Genomic DNA, 20,090 nt, shown 5'->3' with positions numbered 1-20,090 from the left:
GGTGGCAGAGCCCTGGGACAGGCTGCCCAGGGAGGCTGTGGAGTCTCCATCCCTGGAGACATTCCCATCCCACCTAGATGTGTTCCTGTGGGATGTCCTCTAGGGGATCCTGCTCTGGCAGGGGTTGGGCTGGATGATCTCCAGAGGTCCCTTCCAACCCCACCAACTCTATAACCTCCTCATGTCTGCTCATCCCACACAGCTCTGGGTGTTGCTGTTGCAGGACAAGGCTCCTGGTCCTGGGTAAGTTGGGAAATAGTTTGTGCCTTTGTTTGAGAACATGGGGGGGTCCCAGCTGCACATGGTGGTTTGGAGGCAGGGCTGTTGGACTCAGGGGATTGGACTGGATGATCTCCAGAGGTCCCTTCCAACCCCACCACTCTGGGATTCTGTGAAGTGCACCCATCTCAGCTGGATGTGCTACAGCTCTGCAAATACACAGAGGAACATGAAAACACACCCCAGGACCAAGGGTCTGAAGTTGGCAGGTTGGTTCCAGAACAGGCAGAGCAGCCAGGGCTGCACTGGTGATACTCACTATGGTTCTGTCAATAGTGTGCAGGTAGTAAGAAACTGGTTTCCCGGTCCAGGACACAGACCCTTTCAGTGGTGATAGCTCCACAACTCTCATGATAGTGCCAATATCTACAGGAAGAAAATCAAGTAAGAAAACTGAAGTTCACTGGCTTTGCCACTCAGTTCTACTCAGCTGAAACCAGCCGTGCAACTCGAGAGGTATAATCCAAACAAAGAGTTTTGCAGTTGGGGAGTGATTTCCTAGAGGAAAACACTGCAGTGAGTTTAACAAGCAAATTCTTATTCTGTGTGAGGGTGGTGAGACCCTGGGACAGGTGACCCAGGGAAGCTGTGGCTGCCCCATCCCTGGCAGTGTTGAAGGGCAGGTTGGATGGGGCTTGGAGCAACCTGGGCTGGTGAGAGGTGTCCCTGCTTATAGCATGGAGGTTGGATCTAGATGATCTTTAAGGTCCTTTCCAATCCAAATCAGTCTGGGATTCTATGATTCTCTTGTTACATCTGCCCTACAAAAAAAAACTTAGGAGAAATTTGGAAAATCTACCTTTCATTTCTGCAGAAACAGCCATTCTAGAGTAAAATTCTTGTGCTAGTACAAGCTTTTAACAAAAGGAACTTTGTTGTGCCTCAGAGGGCTTTTACAAGGACAACACATCTGTAGGAACAGGCAGGATTTAATTAGGTAGCACCAGTAACAGAACACACATCCAACCCATGCAAATTGTAACTACACTATATTTGGACTGGGGACAAACATGTTTTGTATTTGCTTTCTTGCCTGTATTTGTTTCGTTCCCTAGAATTACTAGGTGTGGGATGAGTCTCAGCATTTCCATAACCACCGAGTGACACGACTGGAGTAGAAATTATAACACACTTCTAATTAAATAGAAAATCACCCCCAAAGAGTCAAAACCCAAGGCCTGGGATTCAGCGACTTCAACCACTATTTAACCACATTTTAACACTTGTTTTGGTTTGTCCCAACTCTTTCCACATTTCCATTTCTTTTTTCCAGATGGATCTACTGAGGACAAAAATGGTACTTGGGGAAAATAATTTCCTGCTGCTTAAAGCTTCATCTTTTCCTCTGTATTTTAAAAAGTTATTTAACTGCTCATATTTTAGATCAAAACACTAGATAGACAGGCAAGCCACGTGACTCAAATCATACTTGGGGACAGAAAAACACTACTGAATAATAAAGTAAATTTGTAGGGCAGCAGCATAAAGTTATTAGAGCAGAGGGGAATCACCTCCTTTGCCTGGGAAGGATACTGGCCACACTGGATGCCACATGGGATGCCAAGAGCTCTAAGTGGGTGACATTTCCCTGGAAATGTCACTTAAAACAGGCCATTAAGACTGAAGCAAGTCCCAGGACTTGCACATCCCATGTGTGTTCAGCTGATATTGTTATTTCTCAAATACAGGATAGTTCCAGAATGGGGCTAAGACCTAAAGCTGATTCCCACAGTTGTCCCTCCCTGTAGCAAGCAAAGGTAGCTTCCTTTCAGGATCTTGTATCTGAATCCCTGGAGGAGTTTCCTTTCAGTGGAAACTATTATCTGTTCTCATGCTAAGCAATCTCATTCACCCAATTAGCTATCTGTGTGTTTTAACATCAACATCCACATTAAGCATTAAATAACAGTAGATAAAGAAAACTTCAGCCTTCCAGAAAACCTCCCCAATAGATCCACACTGGGATGAAAGAGAACTGGCTGAACTCATGGTCATAATGAGTTTTACATGAGGTGAAAGAAGTGCCACAGCTTGGCCCCTTTGCCTCCCCACCATGTTTTTAATACCTGCAGCCTCCCAAACCTAGCAAAGAGAGAGAGAATGAAGTGGTCAGGCAAGGCTTGAGGGGCAAAAATAAATGTATTTATGTAGGCAGGTCTAACTGGAACCTCAGAAGGACCTTCTTGTATTTCATCCAGTCCCAGTGTGCTGTAAAAGAGGTCCAGGCTTTGCTCAGGTGCTCTTTGTCTTATTAGCAAACTGACAGGCTGATCCCAGCTCTCTGGAGGTTTAAGGATTCCCAGGAGGACCTTCCTGCCTTTTGTTCCATTTCTTTTCAAGTCTACAAAGGATTGGCAAGGCATGGCACAATGTTCCTAAGGTCCCACACAATCAGCTGCCACAGAAAAACTTCTCAAACAGGAAGGAAAAGGGCAGGTTTGGATGTCCAGTACAACCTCAGTAAAAATAACTCCCAAACAATTCAAATTACTCTTCTTGAAATGCAGTTTAACCATGAGTGTCAGCCCAGAAACAGAAAACACAGCTTCTCTAACCCAGAACCTGACTTGTCATGTTTGCACAAGGTGTATTTTAAATGTAGGGAGTATTTTGCACAGCACACAGTAACTGTGTGTAAACCCCATCCTGGCTCATTCTTCTACTTGAAAAATGTCAACAATAAAAATTGAAATAAAGGGCAGAAGCAAAAAAGCAACAAGATGGGGTGTCAGCAATCTCAAAACCTCACTAAACTGCAGTTGCAAAGGACAACACTGGCAAACATCAAGTCTGCTGTGTTCAGAGGAGAAAAAAAAACCAACAAAACTGCTGGCAATAAAACAGCAAGTGGGTGTTCATGGGATAGGTCTGTTTGATCCATGTAGAGCACAGAACACAGCACTCAGAGTTGAGCATTTCAGCTTCTAAGCCTTATAAATCCTGACTGCTGGGATTTACTTGTTCAAACTTAACCAGGGAGGAAGAAATCTACAGGAAAGTTACTCACTGCAGAAAGCAGCAGTGAAAGAAATGAATCATGCTGGAAACACCTTATTTTTCTTCAGTTATAACCCATGCCCAGCCCAGGAAACAGTGACATGGAGCAGGTCTATATGAAGACCTGGGACAGCTGGGGTGTTCAGCCTGGAGAAGAGAAGGCTCCAGGGAGACCTTAGAGCAGCTTCCAGGGCCTGAAGGGGCTCCAGGAAAGCTGGGGAGGGACTTGGGACAAAGGCAGGGAGGGAGAGGACAAGGGGGGATGGATGAAAACTGGCAGAGGGAGATTGAGGTGAGACATGAGGAGGGAATTGTGGAGTGTGAGGGTGGTGAGAGCCTGGCCCAGGTTGCCCAGGGAAGCTGTGGCTGCCCCATCCCTGGCAGTGTTGAAGGGCAGGTTGGATGGGGCTTGGAGCAGCCTGGGCTGCTGGGAGGTGTCCCTGCCCAAGCAAGGGGGGTTAGAACCTGATATTCTTTAAGGTCTCTTCCAACCCAAACCATTCCATGATTCTATGACATTAAAGACAACTTAACACAGCAGGATGAACCCCACAAGAAGAGTGTCTATTTGTTCTAGCTTTGGGTGGGGTTTTGTTTGTTTGATTCCCAATACTCATCACTTCAGCCCTTACCCTATAACAACACCACAGCGTTTTTCTAGTTACTTCCACAACTCTTAAAAGAGCAACAAAAACCCACCACAGACACATTCATAGAATGAATACCCCAGAATTGTAATGAAAAATAGAAAAGGCAAATCATACCACTCAAGTTTCGACTGTTAATTCTAAAATTTAGAGGTGCAAAAGGTTTTGAGGACACAATTCTCCCACCTGGAAAAAAGAACAAAAAAGACAAATTCAGCTACCACCTTTGCTTCCAGAAATGACTCCTTATTAAATATAACTCAGCACAGAGCCCTGAAGAGCAGCCCTAATAAAACTACCACTTGTATATCATTAAAAACAGTTTAAAAATGACTTAAAGTTCATTCTGACAGCATCCAAGAAAGTCAGTCTGTTAGTCCCACTAGCAATGAGGTGACACCTCAAGGATCACTTTAAAATGACAGATCTTAAAACACTTAACAAGAAAGGAGCACATGAATTCCCAGTGGCAATCTATATAAATTTCAATTAGGAACATCTCTATCTCATTCCTATTTAGTGTCTTTATACATAAACCCCCAAAGCTCTTTTTTTTTCTAAACACTCATCTCTATTTCAGAGCTATTTGTGGTCATCCAGCCCAAGGCACAGAGCCTGAGCACCTCCTGGGATGAGAACCAAGGTGTCTTCATCTTGTAAAGAGCTCTTGAACCTTCCCCTCCTCACCTTGCCACCCAAGGAACCTTCTCCCAAGTCACCACTGAGCAAAAGTTAAAAAAAAAACAACTCATCACAGATCAACTAGTAAAATGAAGTTAAATTTGGGTGTTTATGTTTTGCAGCAGAGCCCAAAAGTCACATCATTTAGATCAGCACATAGCTGCAGAGTGGGGAGCTGCAGCTTCTTTGCTCATGCCAGACATTTTTATTCTCAGACATACTTATATTTGTAATTTCTGCCATAACCAACTAAGATGGCTACTTATCCAAGCAGTTAAGACAAAAGATAAAGACCTCTTGGGGGAGGGAAGGGCCACAGAGGGGTCACTGGGCATCCCCTGTGCCTGCAGTGCTCAAGAAGCCAAGTGTCCCCACTGTCATCACTGTCACTAGTTAACTAGTGATTAGTTAACATCCAGTACTAAATGTGACAACTTTAAATGCAGGATTCCAGTAACTGAATTCAGAATTCCAGCTGTATCTATGATAGAAACTGGCATGGAAAGCCCTGCCTATGCAGGCAGCAAGCTCTGGGCTTGGTCACTGCCTGTTTTGTTGGCTCCAGTTAAAGGACCAGCAGTTCCTCCCAACTCAACAGGGCCCCACCAGGAGCTTCACCTGCAGAGCTACCTCCAAGAAACCAGGTAGAGCAGGGCTGATACTAAAAATGAGGCTTGTGCAGCCTGGTCTGGTGGGAGGTGTCCCTGCTCTTAGCGGGGGGGGTTGGAACCTGATGATCTTTAAGGTCCCTTCCAACCCAAACCATTCCACAATTCTATGAAAATGGGAAGTAAAGCCCAAGGAATAACCACAGATGCTCACCAGGCACAGAATGAAACCCACCAAGTTGGTTTCTGGTGGCTCTAAGCCCTTCCCATCACCAGCTCCCCCAGGAAGCAGGGAAACAAAAGGAGTAAAGGTCTGAAGTTGGACTTGTTACCTTCCTTCATGTTCGCAAATCGCTCCTTCAGCTGGTGATCCACCTCAGGACCAAAGGCAAAGTTATTCACAAAAATAACACTGCAAGATAATGGCCAAGTTAATGAAGAGGGACAGGGAAATGGCACCCAAGTACAGACACACAACAATCCCCCCAGCCACAACTGACAGTTGTGTTCAACCTTGACAGCCAATGATGAAACTAAAAGCTCCTGCTTGTCCCTGCCTGTGCAGCTGTGGCCATCAAACAAAACACTGGTTTGCCTGGTGACACAGAACAGTCCCTTGCCTTTAGCATCCACAGACACTGCCCACATGCTTAGATTTTTAAGGCCTCCTGCTCCACCAGCTCCTCTCAGCACACAGCTTGAGTTTTGCACCCCAAGTTTCAACATAAAACAAAGCACTGAGTGTTTTCCCCCCCTCTGCCACGGTGAGACCAACCACCAACACAGCAACTACCACCACACAGGAGTCAACCCCCCCTGAAAAGCAAAGCTCCAACCCAACAGACACACATTTCCACCCATTACTTCCCCTCGTCCATGTTACACACTTCAAATATTGAAATATTTAAAATATTACACCAAAATATCAAAACAGATTTTCTCTTCTAGCTCCAAATTCCCCCATTATGCAAAAAAGAGTTGAAATCTCTCAGCACTGTTACTCATCCCATTACTTCTTCACATGCATTTAAAACATCACAGCAAAGTACCAAAGGAAGCTTGCTCTTCTAGACCCAAATTCCCCCATTATGCAAAAAGACAGCTGAAATCTCTCTGCATGTTTTCTGCCTTAAACCCAGCAAATTCACCCTAAAACCACAACAGAGGATTTGCATCTTTCTGCATTAGGAAATCAAATAAGGGGGTTTTGTTCCTGGAAAAAAACAAAACAAAAAACAACAAACCCAGTCATATGGAAACAAAGAAACTTGCACAAAGGTAGAATCACTCAAGTGATTAAAATGTTTGGGGAAGATATAGAAGATGGCACAGATTAAAAAATAAATGTTCTCTTTATTTTTAAGAGCCTGGTCTGATGGTCCCTGGTGCCTGTTTCCTACCAGTGTGCAACAAGAGCCCTCAACATCTCTTGGAAGCCCTTGAGCACCCTGCACACAGAAACTGTTTAAGCTCTTCTGGCTTGTTGTTTCAACATGAAAATCTGATTTCTGTGCAAGAAGTGTGTTTGAAAACTCCCCTCCCAGTGCCTCCACACATGAAACACGTTCATGAAACGTGTTCAACACGGACACCGAGTTTAAAAGCAGCAGCCAAAGCTATTAAAAACCACAGATGAAAAAATATGTTTATACACCAAGAAAAAAAGAAGTTATTGCTATGCCTTGCTCTTGGAAATCTGGGAAACCCTGCCTGGCAAGTAAGGTTAGCAGGGGTTTCTTCCTTCTCCTTCCCACCATGTGCCAAGAAAGAGGCCTTGCAAAACAGCCAAGCACGTTCATGGGAGGAGAAACCATCCAGGAGAGGAAGGGAAAAAGGCACAGTTTGCCAAAGAGATATTTTTTTTAGTGTTCATTCTGGCACAGGAGAGAAGCACAGGAGCCCCCAGTCCAGCTTGAGTTCAGCCCTCTTTTCTGCACCTACTGGGAAGCCACAAGTGGAGGCACCACCAGGAATGCTGGTGCTGCCCAGCTCGCTGGCATGTCTGGGACAAACACACCCAGAACCCAGGCTCAGGGTGACACTTCAACTTAAGTCTCCAAGATTGGGTAACTCCAATGGGAATTGATCAGACAATCTGCAGTCTCCTTAGAGCAGACACTGAGCAGCTGGAACACTCAGAACACAAGCACCCAACAGTTTGGGGGGGGGAAAAGTGACTTTTCTGGCATTTCTATATCAGGAGAGCAAGGGGGCTGTGGATCAGAAGGCACAATCAGCTGCACACCACACAGAAGAAACATCTACCAGCTTTTCTACAGGCAGTTAGATGTACTTCAGCTAAAAATAAATAAATTGATTCCAAAAGAAGCTGCACAGACAGCAGAGGAGGGAGAATTTGGAATAGCAATGATTCAAAACCCCACTGTGCTGCAGGATTGGGATGAGTCTGTCCACGAACCAAAAGGCACCTCCAAAAGTTTCACTGAGGTACATCCTAATGTCAAAATCATCAGCCTGGCAGTTGCCTTCTTGATGGCACTTCAAACAGTGTCCTGGAAGCAATCCAGAAGTTGCCAGAATACTGAAGGCTTTCAGAGAAGTCCTTTTTTGACAAATGTCTTCCATTTCCCCACGTTAACAGGGTGACCCAGAAGGTCACAGAAAAAAACAAAGACTTTTTTCTTCTGTCCATAAGGCTGAAAGCATGCAAAGCCTTTTCAAATACAGAAGAATATTCTCTTGCTTTAAACAAATTTCCTCTCTTCTTGCTACCATCAGAAAGAAGTCAAACCCTCTGCACAGATCTCCCCAGAAATAAATCTCCAGGACAATCAGCTCCACTGAATTCCCAATTTAAGTTAGAACAGACTCACTTGGGTCTTATGCTTTTGGTTTTTTTGTTTAATGCAAAGTGAGCCTGGCTGTAGCACCAACACCCAAAATAACTTGTATTTTGCCAGAATCACTGCCATGAATTACATGGATATGCAAAACAAACAGAGGTTTCTGCTTCTCTCTATAAGCAGAATTTATCTTGGATCCACCCTTGAATGTAATATCATGGGACACCCATTTTAAACCCATTCTTCTAGGCAGAAAACAGGATCTAAAGAGGCCAGTATGAAAGCTGGCAGATAGACTTTGGGATTTGCTATGGAAATTCTATATAAAAAGTTGGCCAGCCTCCCAATTTCCATTATACAAACTCCCAAATATTCAGTTCATAAAGCAGCATTCAACTGCTGTACTGTACCTTGTGTTTGCAATTCTCTCTCTCCATTCTTCTGAGAGGAAGTCACCTCTTTCCAGCTTAAAAAAAAAAGACAAAGAATACAAACAAAAACACACACACAAGAGTTAATATTGTTCATTTCTGCCCTGTACCCCTTTTCCTTCAGAGAAGGCCAAATGACTGCACCAACTCTGTGACAATTACTACAAACAGGGCCACAGGAGCAGAGCTGGGGTGTTCAGCCTGGAGAAGAGAAGGCTCCAGGGACCTTAGAGCACCTTCCAGTGCCTGAAGGGGCTCCAGGAAAGCTGGGGAGGGACTTGGGACAAGGGCAGGGAGGGAGAGGACAAGGGGGGATGGATGAAAACTGGGAGAGGGAGATTGAGGGGAGACATGAGGAGGAAATTGTGGAGTGTGAGGGTGGTGAGAGCCGGGCCCAGGTTGCCCAGGGAAGCTGTGGCTGCCCCATCCCTGGCAGTGTTGAAGGGCAGGTTGGATGGGGCTTGGAGCAGCCTGGGCTGGTGGGAGGTGTCCCTGCCCATGCAGGGGGGTTGGATCTGGATGATCTTTAAGATCCTTTCCAAGCCAAACCATTCCATGATTCAATCAAGTCTTTAGGGAATGCTGAGGAGACAAAGTACCCAGAGTTCAGCATCTGGCTCTGCCCATTCCTTGGGTCGTGGAGGTGCCTCCCTCTCTGCTCCCACCCTTCACCTGCCACAGGATGAATGGCAAAGGGTCTCCAGGCACCACCAATGCCCTCTGAAGGTTGTGCTCCATGGAGAAGCCTGCAGTGCCATGCAGCACCTGTACTAGAAGCCATCAGCAGATGCCTCCTCAAGTCCCTGCTGACCCCTGTGGTTCTCTCAGCCCTCTTAGCAGGGCTAGAACCAGAGCAAAGAGATTTAGCACTTGCTGGAAACATCAGCTTGTAATTCATGCTCTTGCTGCAACAGACAGACAAGCATCTGACTTTTGTGGCACTAACTAAAAATCTTGAATGTTTCAAACACTTTCAAGTTGGAAACCAAGTAACATAAAGGCCTCATTTGAAAATAATTAGTTATGACTTCAGTGACTTATAAAGTGCCTTTCTGATGAAACCACATCAAGTCCCAGGTTGATACCCACAATCACCCAGCTTTTCCACAGATTAATGTTTTCTTAGTCATCCTTTTGAAATGAGAAGGACCTACAGGCCATGCTGGTTGGCTGTGCCACGAGGAAGGCAGGAGGAGGGGTGGGGGAGGAAAGCAGGAGGAGAGAAAAAAGAATAAGCAATAATAAAAATAATAAGCAATAATAAGCATCATGATTAATTATGACACACTTTGAAGGGGCAAGTAAGATGATGGCTTTGATCAGAACCTCAGAACACCAAAGCAATGACAGTGACTGCAGGGACTGCTGAAGCTTTTCCTGCATAAATTCCTTTGTATGGAAAGAAGGGAACATTTCACATCCCAGCACTTCCCCCCATTTAGTGCCAACTCCAACAGAAGTGCCTGCCCTGCAATGCAAACACACTCCAGCTACTTCCAGACCTCACCAGCTGAGGTAGGATGCCTGTCTCAGTGAAGCACCAGAGCCTGGTGTCCTTCCCAGTGGCTTCCTCTTCCCAGCAGAGCAGCCTGATGCCACTTGGAGCCACAGAAGGGAGGACAAAGGGGGTAAACCTGTCAGAGTCCTCATGAAGGACAAAGCCACAGTTGCCAACAGGAGTGGGAATGCTTCTTGGGAGGGAAAAAAAAGCCAAAAAAGAAGTCCAAATGCTCTACTGCTACACACTGTGGAACAGGGCTGAGAAAAGTGAACATCAAGGGTTCTTGGGCAACAGATCAAGAACTTGGCTGAGAGACTTGAGTATTAGAAGCTAAACGTGCTGAAAACAGGAGGTTAGAACAGCTAGTGTGAGTCAGAACTCTCTGTTCCACCAAAGAGCTGGGCTGAGATAAGATTTTAGAACAGAATTACTACCTGCTGGGGGAGGTGCATGTTTTGATATCCCCACTACAGCAAAAACAAAGTGTAAGTTGGGAGACTGAACTCAGAGAGATCCAACCTACCACATCACGAGGGACTCCTAAAACCGAAAGGAGAAACTCAATGCAGCATCAGAACAGTTCTAAAGGGAACTGAGTCTTTCCCTCCTCATTTACAGAAGCATTTTCTGGAGCTCTGTCTGCTCTGTTTGTGAATCAAGATCACCTCTAAATTTTTAAGAGATAATTTGTCTCCAAGTCTTATCTGTTCTTGTTTCTAGTTTCATGGTCGAGTAACCAAGACCAAACAGAAGGAAATCCACATGCAAGGCAACTCTATTGATTTTATACCAATTTTTGCAAGTCGGCTTCTACACTGGAGTCCTCCCCACCACTGAATTTCTGATGTCTACATGAGGTTTTCATAGAGACAGGAGAAAGAAAAACATTTGAGAAATAAAGAAGCATAATTATAAAGCCATAATCTAGTGAAGGAACAAAGACCCAGTGTAACATAAAACTATTTTGAAATACTAAGCTTCACATAAAGGTCCTGAAATCTAAGCTAAGTAAGTGGCTGTTACACTTTACTTGGATCAAGTTACTCTATAGGTTGGTCCTGCCTGTGTGGTCAGGAACCAAAATCTCTAGTTTTCATAACACATGGAGGCTGAACACACATTTCCCCCTGTCTACTTCAGAAGGTAGAGGCCACATTACAATTCAAATGAAGCCCAGTCCTGTGTCAATAGGGTTATTTTTGTATTATAATGCTACCCTGGGTCATTCTTAGCCAACAGTTGAGGGAAAAATTATCACCAGGAAAAATACTGGAGTACAGAAATAAGCAGATGGTCAAGTGTGGTTGGGAGAAAATTGGTTATTTTTTCCCCTCTGGAAGCAAGACAGTGATTCCTGAACCAGTGATTTGCTGCATTCTGATCAGAGGACAAGAGCTGCCTGATTGACTGTCCTTGATGACCAGTTTCTTCACCTGCTGTACCAGAGGAAAAGCGAGCAATGAATGATGGCCTAAAAAGTGAGACTGAACCTGGAGCACTGAGGACAGCCCTCAGGACACAAGAAGGACATGGAGCTGCTGGAGAGAGGCCAGAGGAGGCCACAGAGATGATGGGAGGGCTGGAGCAGCTCTGCTCTGGAGACAGGCTGGGAGAGTTGGGGTGTTCAGCCTGGAGAAGAGAAGGCTCCAGGGAGACCTTAGAGCAGCTTCCAGGGCCTGAAGGGGCTCCAGGAAAGCTGGGGAGGGGCTTTTCAGCAGTGATAGGACAAGGGGTGATGGGTTTCAACTGGAAGAGGGGAGATTTAGGTTAGATATTAGGAAGAAATTCTGCACCATGAGGGTAGTAGGGCACAGTTAAATGTTGCCCAGGGAAGCTGTGGCTGCCCCATCCCTGGCAGTGTTGAAGGGCAGGTTGGATGGGGCTTGGAGCAACCTGGGCTGGTGGGAGGTGTCCCTGCCCAAGCAGAGAGGTTGGATCCTGATGATTTTTGAGGTCCCTTCCAATCTTAACCATTCTATGATTCAATAGATGGAGGAAAGCAGGGCCTTCCCCAGCCACTGACACTGGGAATCCAGCAGAATTTCCCAAAGTCCCAGTCAACTTTGTGGTTTACAATCATTTTGAGAGCAAACCAAGAACTGGTAAGGAAATTCCAGTTGACAGTAACTCCTGGCCAAGGGCTGCAGCAGCTAAACCAGCAGAAAATCATGGCCCTTTAATGTCATGCAGGGAGATGGTGCAAAAAGCAGCAGTGACAGCTCTGGGGATGCACTCAATCTCTTCCCACCAGTGTCCCCACCCCCCTCGTGTTCCTCCTCTCTCTGCGAAACTTAATCTCCTTAGTGAATAATGAATGGAAGGGACCATCTGTAATGCAGATATTTTCATCTGATTAGACAATGCAGAAGACCTGCTTTATCTAAAAGGATAATTAGCTCAGTGAAATCCTCTTCAGAGAGCTGCCAGCCTGCATTGTTTCTTAATTTAGAAACCAAAACAGGGTTTTATTCAGGTTTCCCAAACATAAATTTGCTCTACAGAAAGTGCAGAGAAACAGGCTCAATGGCACCTGATCACTGTAACTTGAAGAAAACAGGTAGGTCAGTGCCTGGGGGAAGCACCCAGAGGTGCACTCCAGTGCCTGGGTGTTCATCACGTTGCAGAGCAACAGTTGATGAAGGTCAAGCCCTTGTGGCAGGAGGAGGCTCCATCCTCACCCCAGAGCAGGGCTGGGAGTCTCTGCCCAGCTCCACAAAGCCATCAATTCACAGGCAGGATGTCTCATTCCAGCAGCCTCCATGCAAGCAGTTGGCTCCCAAAAACCAGTCATTTCTGCCTGGAAAAGTACACATGGTTATTTTTAGGTTCCTGTTCTTTTCAAAAATAACTGGAGGCATGAATCCAGGCCTCCAAAACGTGGCATCATTTCAAAGCCACGGGGGACGTTTTGGAGGCTTTTTCAAATACCAAAACATCGAGTTTCCCTGCTGCAATGAGGAGTTCAAAACCATCAGGGACAGGCAGATATCCTGCCCTTTCCTCAGCTCCAGGGTTCTGTTCAGCAGTGGAAATTTTTCAGGACAGGTGATGTCAGTCCCACAAACCAGCAGCTGGGATCAGACAACAAGAGGCAGTGAAACTCCTACACAGATCACTCTGCTTCTGCTCAGAACAGAGGTTTCCAAGAAAATAAGCCAGACAGGACACCCTAAACCCAGAGACAAGCCTGCAAGCTTCCAGATGCCAGGTTTCCACTGATTTATGCACAACAATAATCACCTCTAATCCCCAGGGTGAACCACGGAGCATCTTCAGGATCAGAAGCTACTGGTGTTTCCCTCTGAGCACTCAAATGTGGATCCAGCCAAAATCCCAGCCTTTAGCAACACTGCCCTGTGTGTTCCTGCACTTCTTTTGAAGATTTTTAGATGGATTTACACCTACTGTCAGAACCAGCTTGAGTGGAACAGGGGAAGGTATTCTGTGAGAATAACCCTGAGTAAACAAAACCAAACCAAACCCTTGCCCTCAGCAGAAATCCAGTGTTTAAAATGCAGCCACCACCAACTTGGCTTGCAGAGACCTACTCTGAGCTATGAGTGGAAGAATTCCTTCCCCTAGTAGAAAAGTACAACAGGTAGTAGGCACTGAGGACACACTGAAAACTTGCTTCAAGGGTAGCCTAGGAAGAACACTGAAGCACTTTCTGCTCCATGGCAATCTCAGCCCTGTGCCCCAGATACCTGGAGATGGCTCAGATTTGGAGGCCACATGAGGATATTGACAGTTAGAAACCATGAAAACCCATCTGCCTCTTAATTGCAACAGTGCTTTTTAATTTGATGACTGCACATGTGCAGGAATTCCCTGAGAAAGACTCTCTAATTATCTAGGCCTAATGACCTTAGAAGAGTCTCCTGTTTCCTTCAGACACAAGTTTTCTTGAAAAGAATGGGGCAAGGCTGATCTTGGAAACTTCTGAGTTCCATGGGAAGAAAAAGGAGAAGATAAAAGGAGCTGAAACAAAGGGAGATGTGTTGGAAGTAGGACACTCTAGTCCAAAAAGCTGGAACAGCTAATGATGATGATAAAAAGCCCTAGAATTCATTGTCTCTGAATGCAAAAGAGAAGACTAGGAAAGAATAAGATCATCCCTAAAAGATTAGGAATTAGACATCACAGAAGTTGAGGGGCAACTGAATCTAAACAACTGTAGCACAGGGATGTAAATATTTATAGCAAGTTGAAACATCCCAGTTGAATAGAAAAACCAAGAAAGATTCTTATCTGAAGTTAGAGAGTGTTATATTAGTGTGACTCTCTTGGAGTTGTTTTTTTTCCCCAACTACAATCACGAGATTGAAGAGCCTGTCATTGAAAATGAAACTCAGTTAATTAAACAGGATTATGAGATACAATTACCTACACTAGCTGGTGATCAGGAGACTTACAAGCCAAGGTATGATGAGCGTGGGTATGAGGAAGGAACCTTCCTTCCACTCCTCTCATGCCAAATGGAGCTTCCAACCCCAGAACTGCAGCCATGACCCATTTCTAGCAGCTGTATCTCTGCAGGAGCATCAAGCATCCAACTCAGGTCACTTTGCCACTAGCTCCTGGAGAAGCTCAACATGCAATGATCATCTGAAAGTGTCTACACAATTGTGTTTTGTTTTACTGAAAAGAACTGCATGTATGTGACTCTGCCTGTTTTGTATGGAACCATTTCTCAAAAGAGACTTTTTTTTTAATCAAGAACGTGGTGAGAGCCTGGCCCAGGTTGCCCAGGGAAGCTGTGGCTGCCCCATCCCTGGCAGTGTTGAAGGGCAGGTTGGATGGGGCTTGGAGCAGCCTGGGCTGGTGGAGGTGTCCCTGCCCATGCAGGGGGGTTGGGACTGGATGAGCTTTAAGGTCCCTCCAACCCAAACCATTCCATGGTCATAGAATCTTTGAATGGTTTGGGTTGGAAGGGACCTTGAAGATCATGTAGATCCAAGCCCCCTAGAATGGGTAACCAGAGTTTATTTTAAATATTTCCACTGCACCTTACTCTTAAGAATTCATGTGTCCAAGCTGAGAACCTCCAGCAGTAATAAGGATATTCTGGTGAGGAAGATAAAGAAGTGAATCTGATGGTCACAGATCTAGTAAGGACAAGCAACTGTTGCCTCACAAACCACTCTTAGCTAAAAGGCAAGACTTAAGACAAGCAGCAGATGACTTTTCAGTGAGAAATCAAAAATCCATTTATATTGGAAACCTAATTATCCGAGACTCTTGGCTGCTAAAAAAAAAAAAAACAAACAACAAAAACAACAGAAAAAAACACAACACAAAAACCCCACAACCCTGCAGGCCCCACTCCAGGATTTATTGCTGCCTCGAGTACCACATTTTTTCCTTTTCCAGCAAGGCAGCTGTTACATGCATGAAGTCAAAACCACCATCCACATTATTCAGACAAAGCTGCAGGTGGGATCTGAGACTTCCACCCACTGAACTTCTGCCAAGCTTCCCTCCTCCACCACTTTATTCTTCTCAAAATATTTGTTTTTTTTCATATGACTGCCTAAAACATGAGAGTGGAATTCACAATTTCAGCTCTGCTGATGACAGCCTGTTTCACTTGGTGCTTAATTTTGTCTCCAGCATTTGGAATTTTGAGACTCCACTCAGCATTTTGCAGGGACAAAGTTATTTTCCAGAAAGATCTTTTTCTTCCCAGTGTTTTCTAGCTGCATTAGGAGACAAGTTTGCTCTCTGTTTAATGACACTCACCTGCAGAAGACACTGTCTAAGCATTCACTAAAGAAAACAGGTTGGCAAAAACAAATGTAAGCCTGGGATGTTGATGAAGCAATAAAAACTCAATTAAACCTGCCCTGTGTGTCTACATGTAAAACATTAATATTATCTTCAAGCATCACCATGAGAAGGTGTCCTGGTTTGAGTCAGGATGAAGCTACTTTTCTTTTAACTGAAAAGTAAAAAGGAAACTGACTTCATCCTGGCTCAAACCAGGACACAAGGTGAGAGGAAACCAATTTTCCTTAAGAGAAGAAGAGCTGCAAGTGTTCAGCTCTTCCCAGAACTGCACACTTGAGACAGAATTTTTCCTCCAAACCCTTTGCAGAAAGCAGAGCTATAAAAGCCTGAGAACCTAGCAAAGAAACACAACAAAACCCAACAAAAACCACCCAAAACAAGTGGCTTTGTTTCAATACAGCACCAGACTCTGTCACTTGGAATGCACAAGATGGAAATGCTGGCTGCCTCCAGCAATCAATATGCTTTCAATCTCTGAGTCCAAGTTCCTACCCTATTCTTTAAATCACCCAGCTCATAAGCAGAGTATCTTCAGCACCAATTCCTTTCATGTCATGCCAGCTGGGTGACACAATGGAAAAATGCCATATGGCCACTTCATGAAAAGTAAAGCATTCCCAGTGTTTCCACAGCAGGAAAGAGTTAGCAGCCTGATATCAATCCTGCAGCAAACTAGTCCCACAGCAGGCCCAGGATCCCTCTGAAGAAAATCAGCAACACAGCCAAGGCATTTCAGGAAGAAAGTGCACAGAGGCAGGTGGCACTGGCACCTTCTCCTGCCTGCTTCCTGAAGAGAGAGCTGTAGCATCCTTCATGACAAGATAAACCCTCTAAAGAGCACCAGGGATCCCAGGAGACACAGAAAACTGGGAAATAAAGGCTGGCCCTCCACAACCTGCCATTTGATCCCACCCTGCTGGAAGGCTGAGAGCTGGGTGGTTCCAAGCATCCCAGTAGCACAGCAATAATGGCTCTGAACAAAAGGAGAATGAAGGAGTTCCCCAAACACTTGCTCACGCTTCAGCTGCAGGGCAGGTTATTAACTGCAACTTCTGAGCAGGAAAGAGGGACCCAACTTCTCTGGGAACTTAAGGAGCAATAGAATTACAGAACTGTCAGAGCTGGAAAGGACCTCTGAAGATCATCCAGTCCAACCCCCCTGCTCAAGCAGGATCACCCAGAGCACATCACCCAGGGCTGCATCCAGGGGGGTCTTGAGTATCTCCAGAGAAGGGGACTCCACACCCTCCCTGGGCAGCCTGTCCCAAGGCTCTGGCTCCCTCACAGTCAAGAAGTTTTTCCTCATCTTTCAATGGAACTTCCCATGTTCCAGTTTGTGCCCATGGCCCCTTGTCCTGTCACTGGGAACTACTGGGCTGAGTCTGGCTCCATCCTCCTGCACCCACCCTGAGATACTCACAGGCATAAATAAGGTCTCCCCTCAGCCTTCTCCTCTCCAGGCTCTCTCAGCCTTTCCTCATCAGGGAGATGCTCCAGTCACCCAGTCATCTTTGTTGCCCTCCCCTGGACTCTCTCCAGCAGTTCCCTGTTTCTCTTGAACTGGGGAGCCCAGAACTGGACCCAGTTCTCCAGAGGAGTCCTCACCAGGGCAGAGCAGAGGGGGACAGTGACCTCCCTTGACCTCCTGGCCACACTCTTCCTTATGCACCCCAGGATTCCATTGACCTTCTTGGCCACAAGGGCACTTTGCTGGCTCAGGAACATTTACTATCTACCAGGACCTCCTGATCCTTCTCCTCAGAACTGCTTCCCAGCAGGTCCACCCCTAACCTATATTGGTGCTTGGGGTTCTCCCTCCCAAGGTGCAGGATCCTACACTTGCCCTTGTTGAACCTCATGAGGTTCCTCCCTGCCCAGCTCTCCAGCCTGTCCAGGTCCATGGATGGCAGCACAGCCCTCTGGAGTGTCACCACCCCTTCCAAGTTTGGTACCATCAGCAAACTTGCTGATCCATCCAGCCTCTTCCATGCCCACAGGGAAGTTGCAGGAGAAGCACACACATCCATTTCCAAAAGTCCCAGTGGGTTCCTGTTGTGCTATGATTACACACATTTCCTCACTGGAAAGTGATTAACTAGGGAGTAGATTTTCTTAGTTATATTTAAGAGGAGGGAGAAAAGGACAAAGGGAAGGAATGACACCAGTTAGTGTAGGACTGCACATGCTTCACCCTGTCATTACAGAGTGGAAAACAGCCACAATGATTAAGTAACATTTACAGGAAGGGAAAAGACATGTCCCTGGCCCCAAGGAGGGAAGTACCCTGTGATGACCCATTTACTCCTCCTGCTCTTGTTCTACCCTCAAAGCACCTAATTCCAATCCTTTCCAAGTCAGCATTAACCACCCACAAACCTTCCTGAGCCCACACCCCCACCCCTTACCTCCAACTACAAAGCATCTAACCCATTAATTGGTCCTGGAGTTGCCTGCTCTAATCTCACAGCACTGGCATTGATCCAGAACTCCAACCCCATCCTCCCCTGGGCTGAAACCCCTCCACCACCCCTCCCAGGTGACCCCACCTTCACCTGCCTGCAGAACCAAAGCTGCAGCTTTTGTTTCAGAAACCCAAGGAGGAGCTGCCACTTTCATTACCCAACAGAACCTCCACACCATGGAGAGGGGGGAAAAAAAAACAAAACAGTAAAAGGAGATTTAACACAAAGAGATGACATGTGGCAGCCCCAGTTAAAATGACATTTTAGAAGAATTAGTCTTCCAAGAGCTTCTGAAAAGACCTGGAAGTGCTCCAAATACCACCACAGCACATGTCAGGCAAGACAAAAAGAGGGCCCTGGGAGGATATTTTGGAGAACACCATCCTCAGGATCCAGGTAAAAGCCAGGCAGCAGGTATGACTCATATTGCTGCTTGGCTGGTGAAAGGCTGAAGAGGAGTTTGCAAATTCTGTACATCAGCATGGATCACAAAGCTTTGCAGTTGAATTTCACTCACTGTGTATTCTGCATGTTTTTTCCCATACCATTTCATCCACTTTCTGAACTCTCTGTCCATCGTCTAGAGGAGGAAAGAAAAACAAAACCATCTATTAGGATTTATCAAGTTACCAGGAACAGGAGGTGCAGTTCTAACAGTGTTCATTGGCTCCCACCCACTTATTTTTTTGGTTGGTTTAGAATTTTTTGCCATTGACACTCAAAGGATAGGCAGGCAGAGAAGTATTGTGGTTTAATTTCCTTAAAAACACTTCTGCTTCACCAGCACCAAATCAAATCTGGCATCTTCTCTCCTCCCTTTTTGACCCAAGTGACATGTCACAAGCAAGACAATCTGAGTTGAGGCTGCTCAGCACCAAAAATGGCACAGCCTTAAGTAGCTACTTGTGGTGTGGTGCATAATCCCTGGGTGAGTAGGAGGCACTGGGGAGCCAGTCTGAACCCAGAGAGCAAAGGAACACACAGGATAGAGAGAGGTCAGCTGGGGTGAATGAAAATGCAGAAAGCAACAGGCAAAGCATCACAGGAGCATTGCTCCTGGCAGAGCAACCTGCTTCAAGCTACACCTGAACAGATCAGGGCTGCAGAGGATGGAGGCTGCTGCCAACCAAGCTGGTAGATGGCACCACTTTTTCATGGCCCAAATATAGGGGAAAAGAACCAAAAGTCCCATATGTCAAAATAGGTTGGTGTCTTACAACCATGTATCTCCACACTGCCCACAGGAAAGCTGGAAAGGGACTTAGGACAAGGGCTTGTAGCAAGAGGACAAAGGGTGAGAGATTAAAACTGGAAGAGGAAGATTAAGGTGAGACATGAGAATGAAATTATTGAGTGTGAGGGTGGTGAGACCCTGGAAGGTTAGAGAACCTTCCAGTGCCTGAAGGGGCTCCAGGAAAGCTGGGGAGGGACTTGGGACAAGGGCAGGGAGGGAGAGGACAAGGGGGGAGGGATGAAAACTGGCAGAGGGAGATTGAGGTGAGACATGAGGAGGGAATTGTGGAGTGTGAGGGTGGTGAGAGCCTGGCCCAGGTTGCCCAGGGAAGCTGTGGCTGCCCCATCCCTGGCAGTGTTGAATGGCAGGTTGGATGGGGCTTGGAGCAGCCTGGGCTGGTGGGAGGTGTCCCTGCCCATGCAGGGGGGTTGGGACTTTAAGGTCCCTTCCAACCCAAACCATTCCATGATTCACAAAATCTTGTCCCCATCTACATAAATGGACAATATCCAGCACAAGTCACTACTTTAGAGGGGCAGTGAAGGTCCACACCCCACCCAACACATTTGAAAATGAAATTCACATGTCTCGGAAGACTAAGAAAAACTCCTGATCTTTAAGATTTGACTCCACATATAAGAGGGCCCAAATTAGGAGGT

General features: G+C 46.0%; 1 protein-coding gene across 1 annotated transcript in view; it reads right to left on the bottom strand.

Annotated features, from left to right (window-relative positions):
• The window catches only part of DOT1L (DOT1-like histone H3K79 methyltransferase), a 59,802-nt gene that overhangs the window by 26,225 nt on the left and 13,487 nt on the right, over positions 1 to 20,090 (bottom strand). The window contains exons 7-11 of the mRNA XM_010001495.1: positions 18,715 to 18,777; positions 8,427 to 8,482; positions 5,545 to 5,624; positions 4,041 to 4,109; positions 539 to 645 (exon numbers count right to left, since the gene is read on the bottom strand). Coding sequence (XP_009999797.1) covers positions 539 to 645; positions 4,041 to 4,109; positions 5,545 to 5,624; positions 8,427 to 8,482; positions 18,715 to 18,777 — 375 coding nt within the window. The remainder of the gene's footprint in view (positions 1 to 538; positions 646 to 4,040; positions 4,110 to 5,544; positions 5,625 to 8,426; positions 8,483 to 18,714; positions 18,778 to 20,090) is intronic.

Source organism: Chaetura pelagica, unplaced genomic scaffold, assembly GCF_000747805.2.
Source record: "Chaetura pelagica isolate M959 unplaced genomic scaffold, ChaPel_1.0 scaffold437, whole genome shotgun sequence".
Lineage (NCBI taxonomy): Eukaryota > Metazoa > Chordata > Aves > Apodiformes > Apodidae > Chaetura > Chaetura pelagica.
This window is presented reverse-complemented; position numbering and strand designations above follow the sequence as displayed.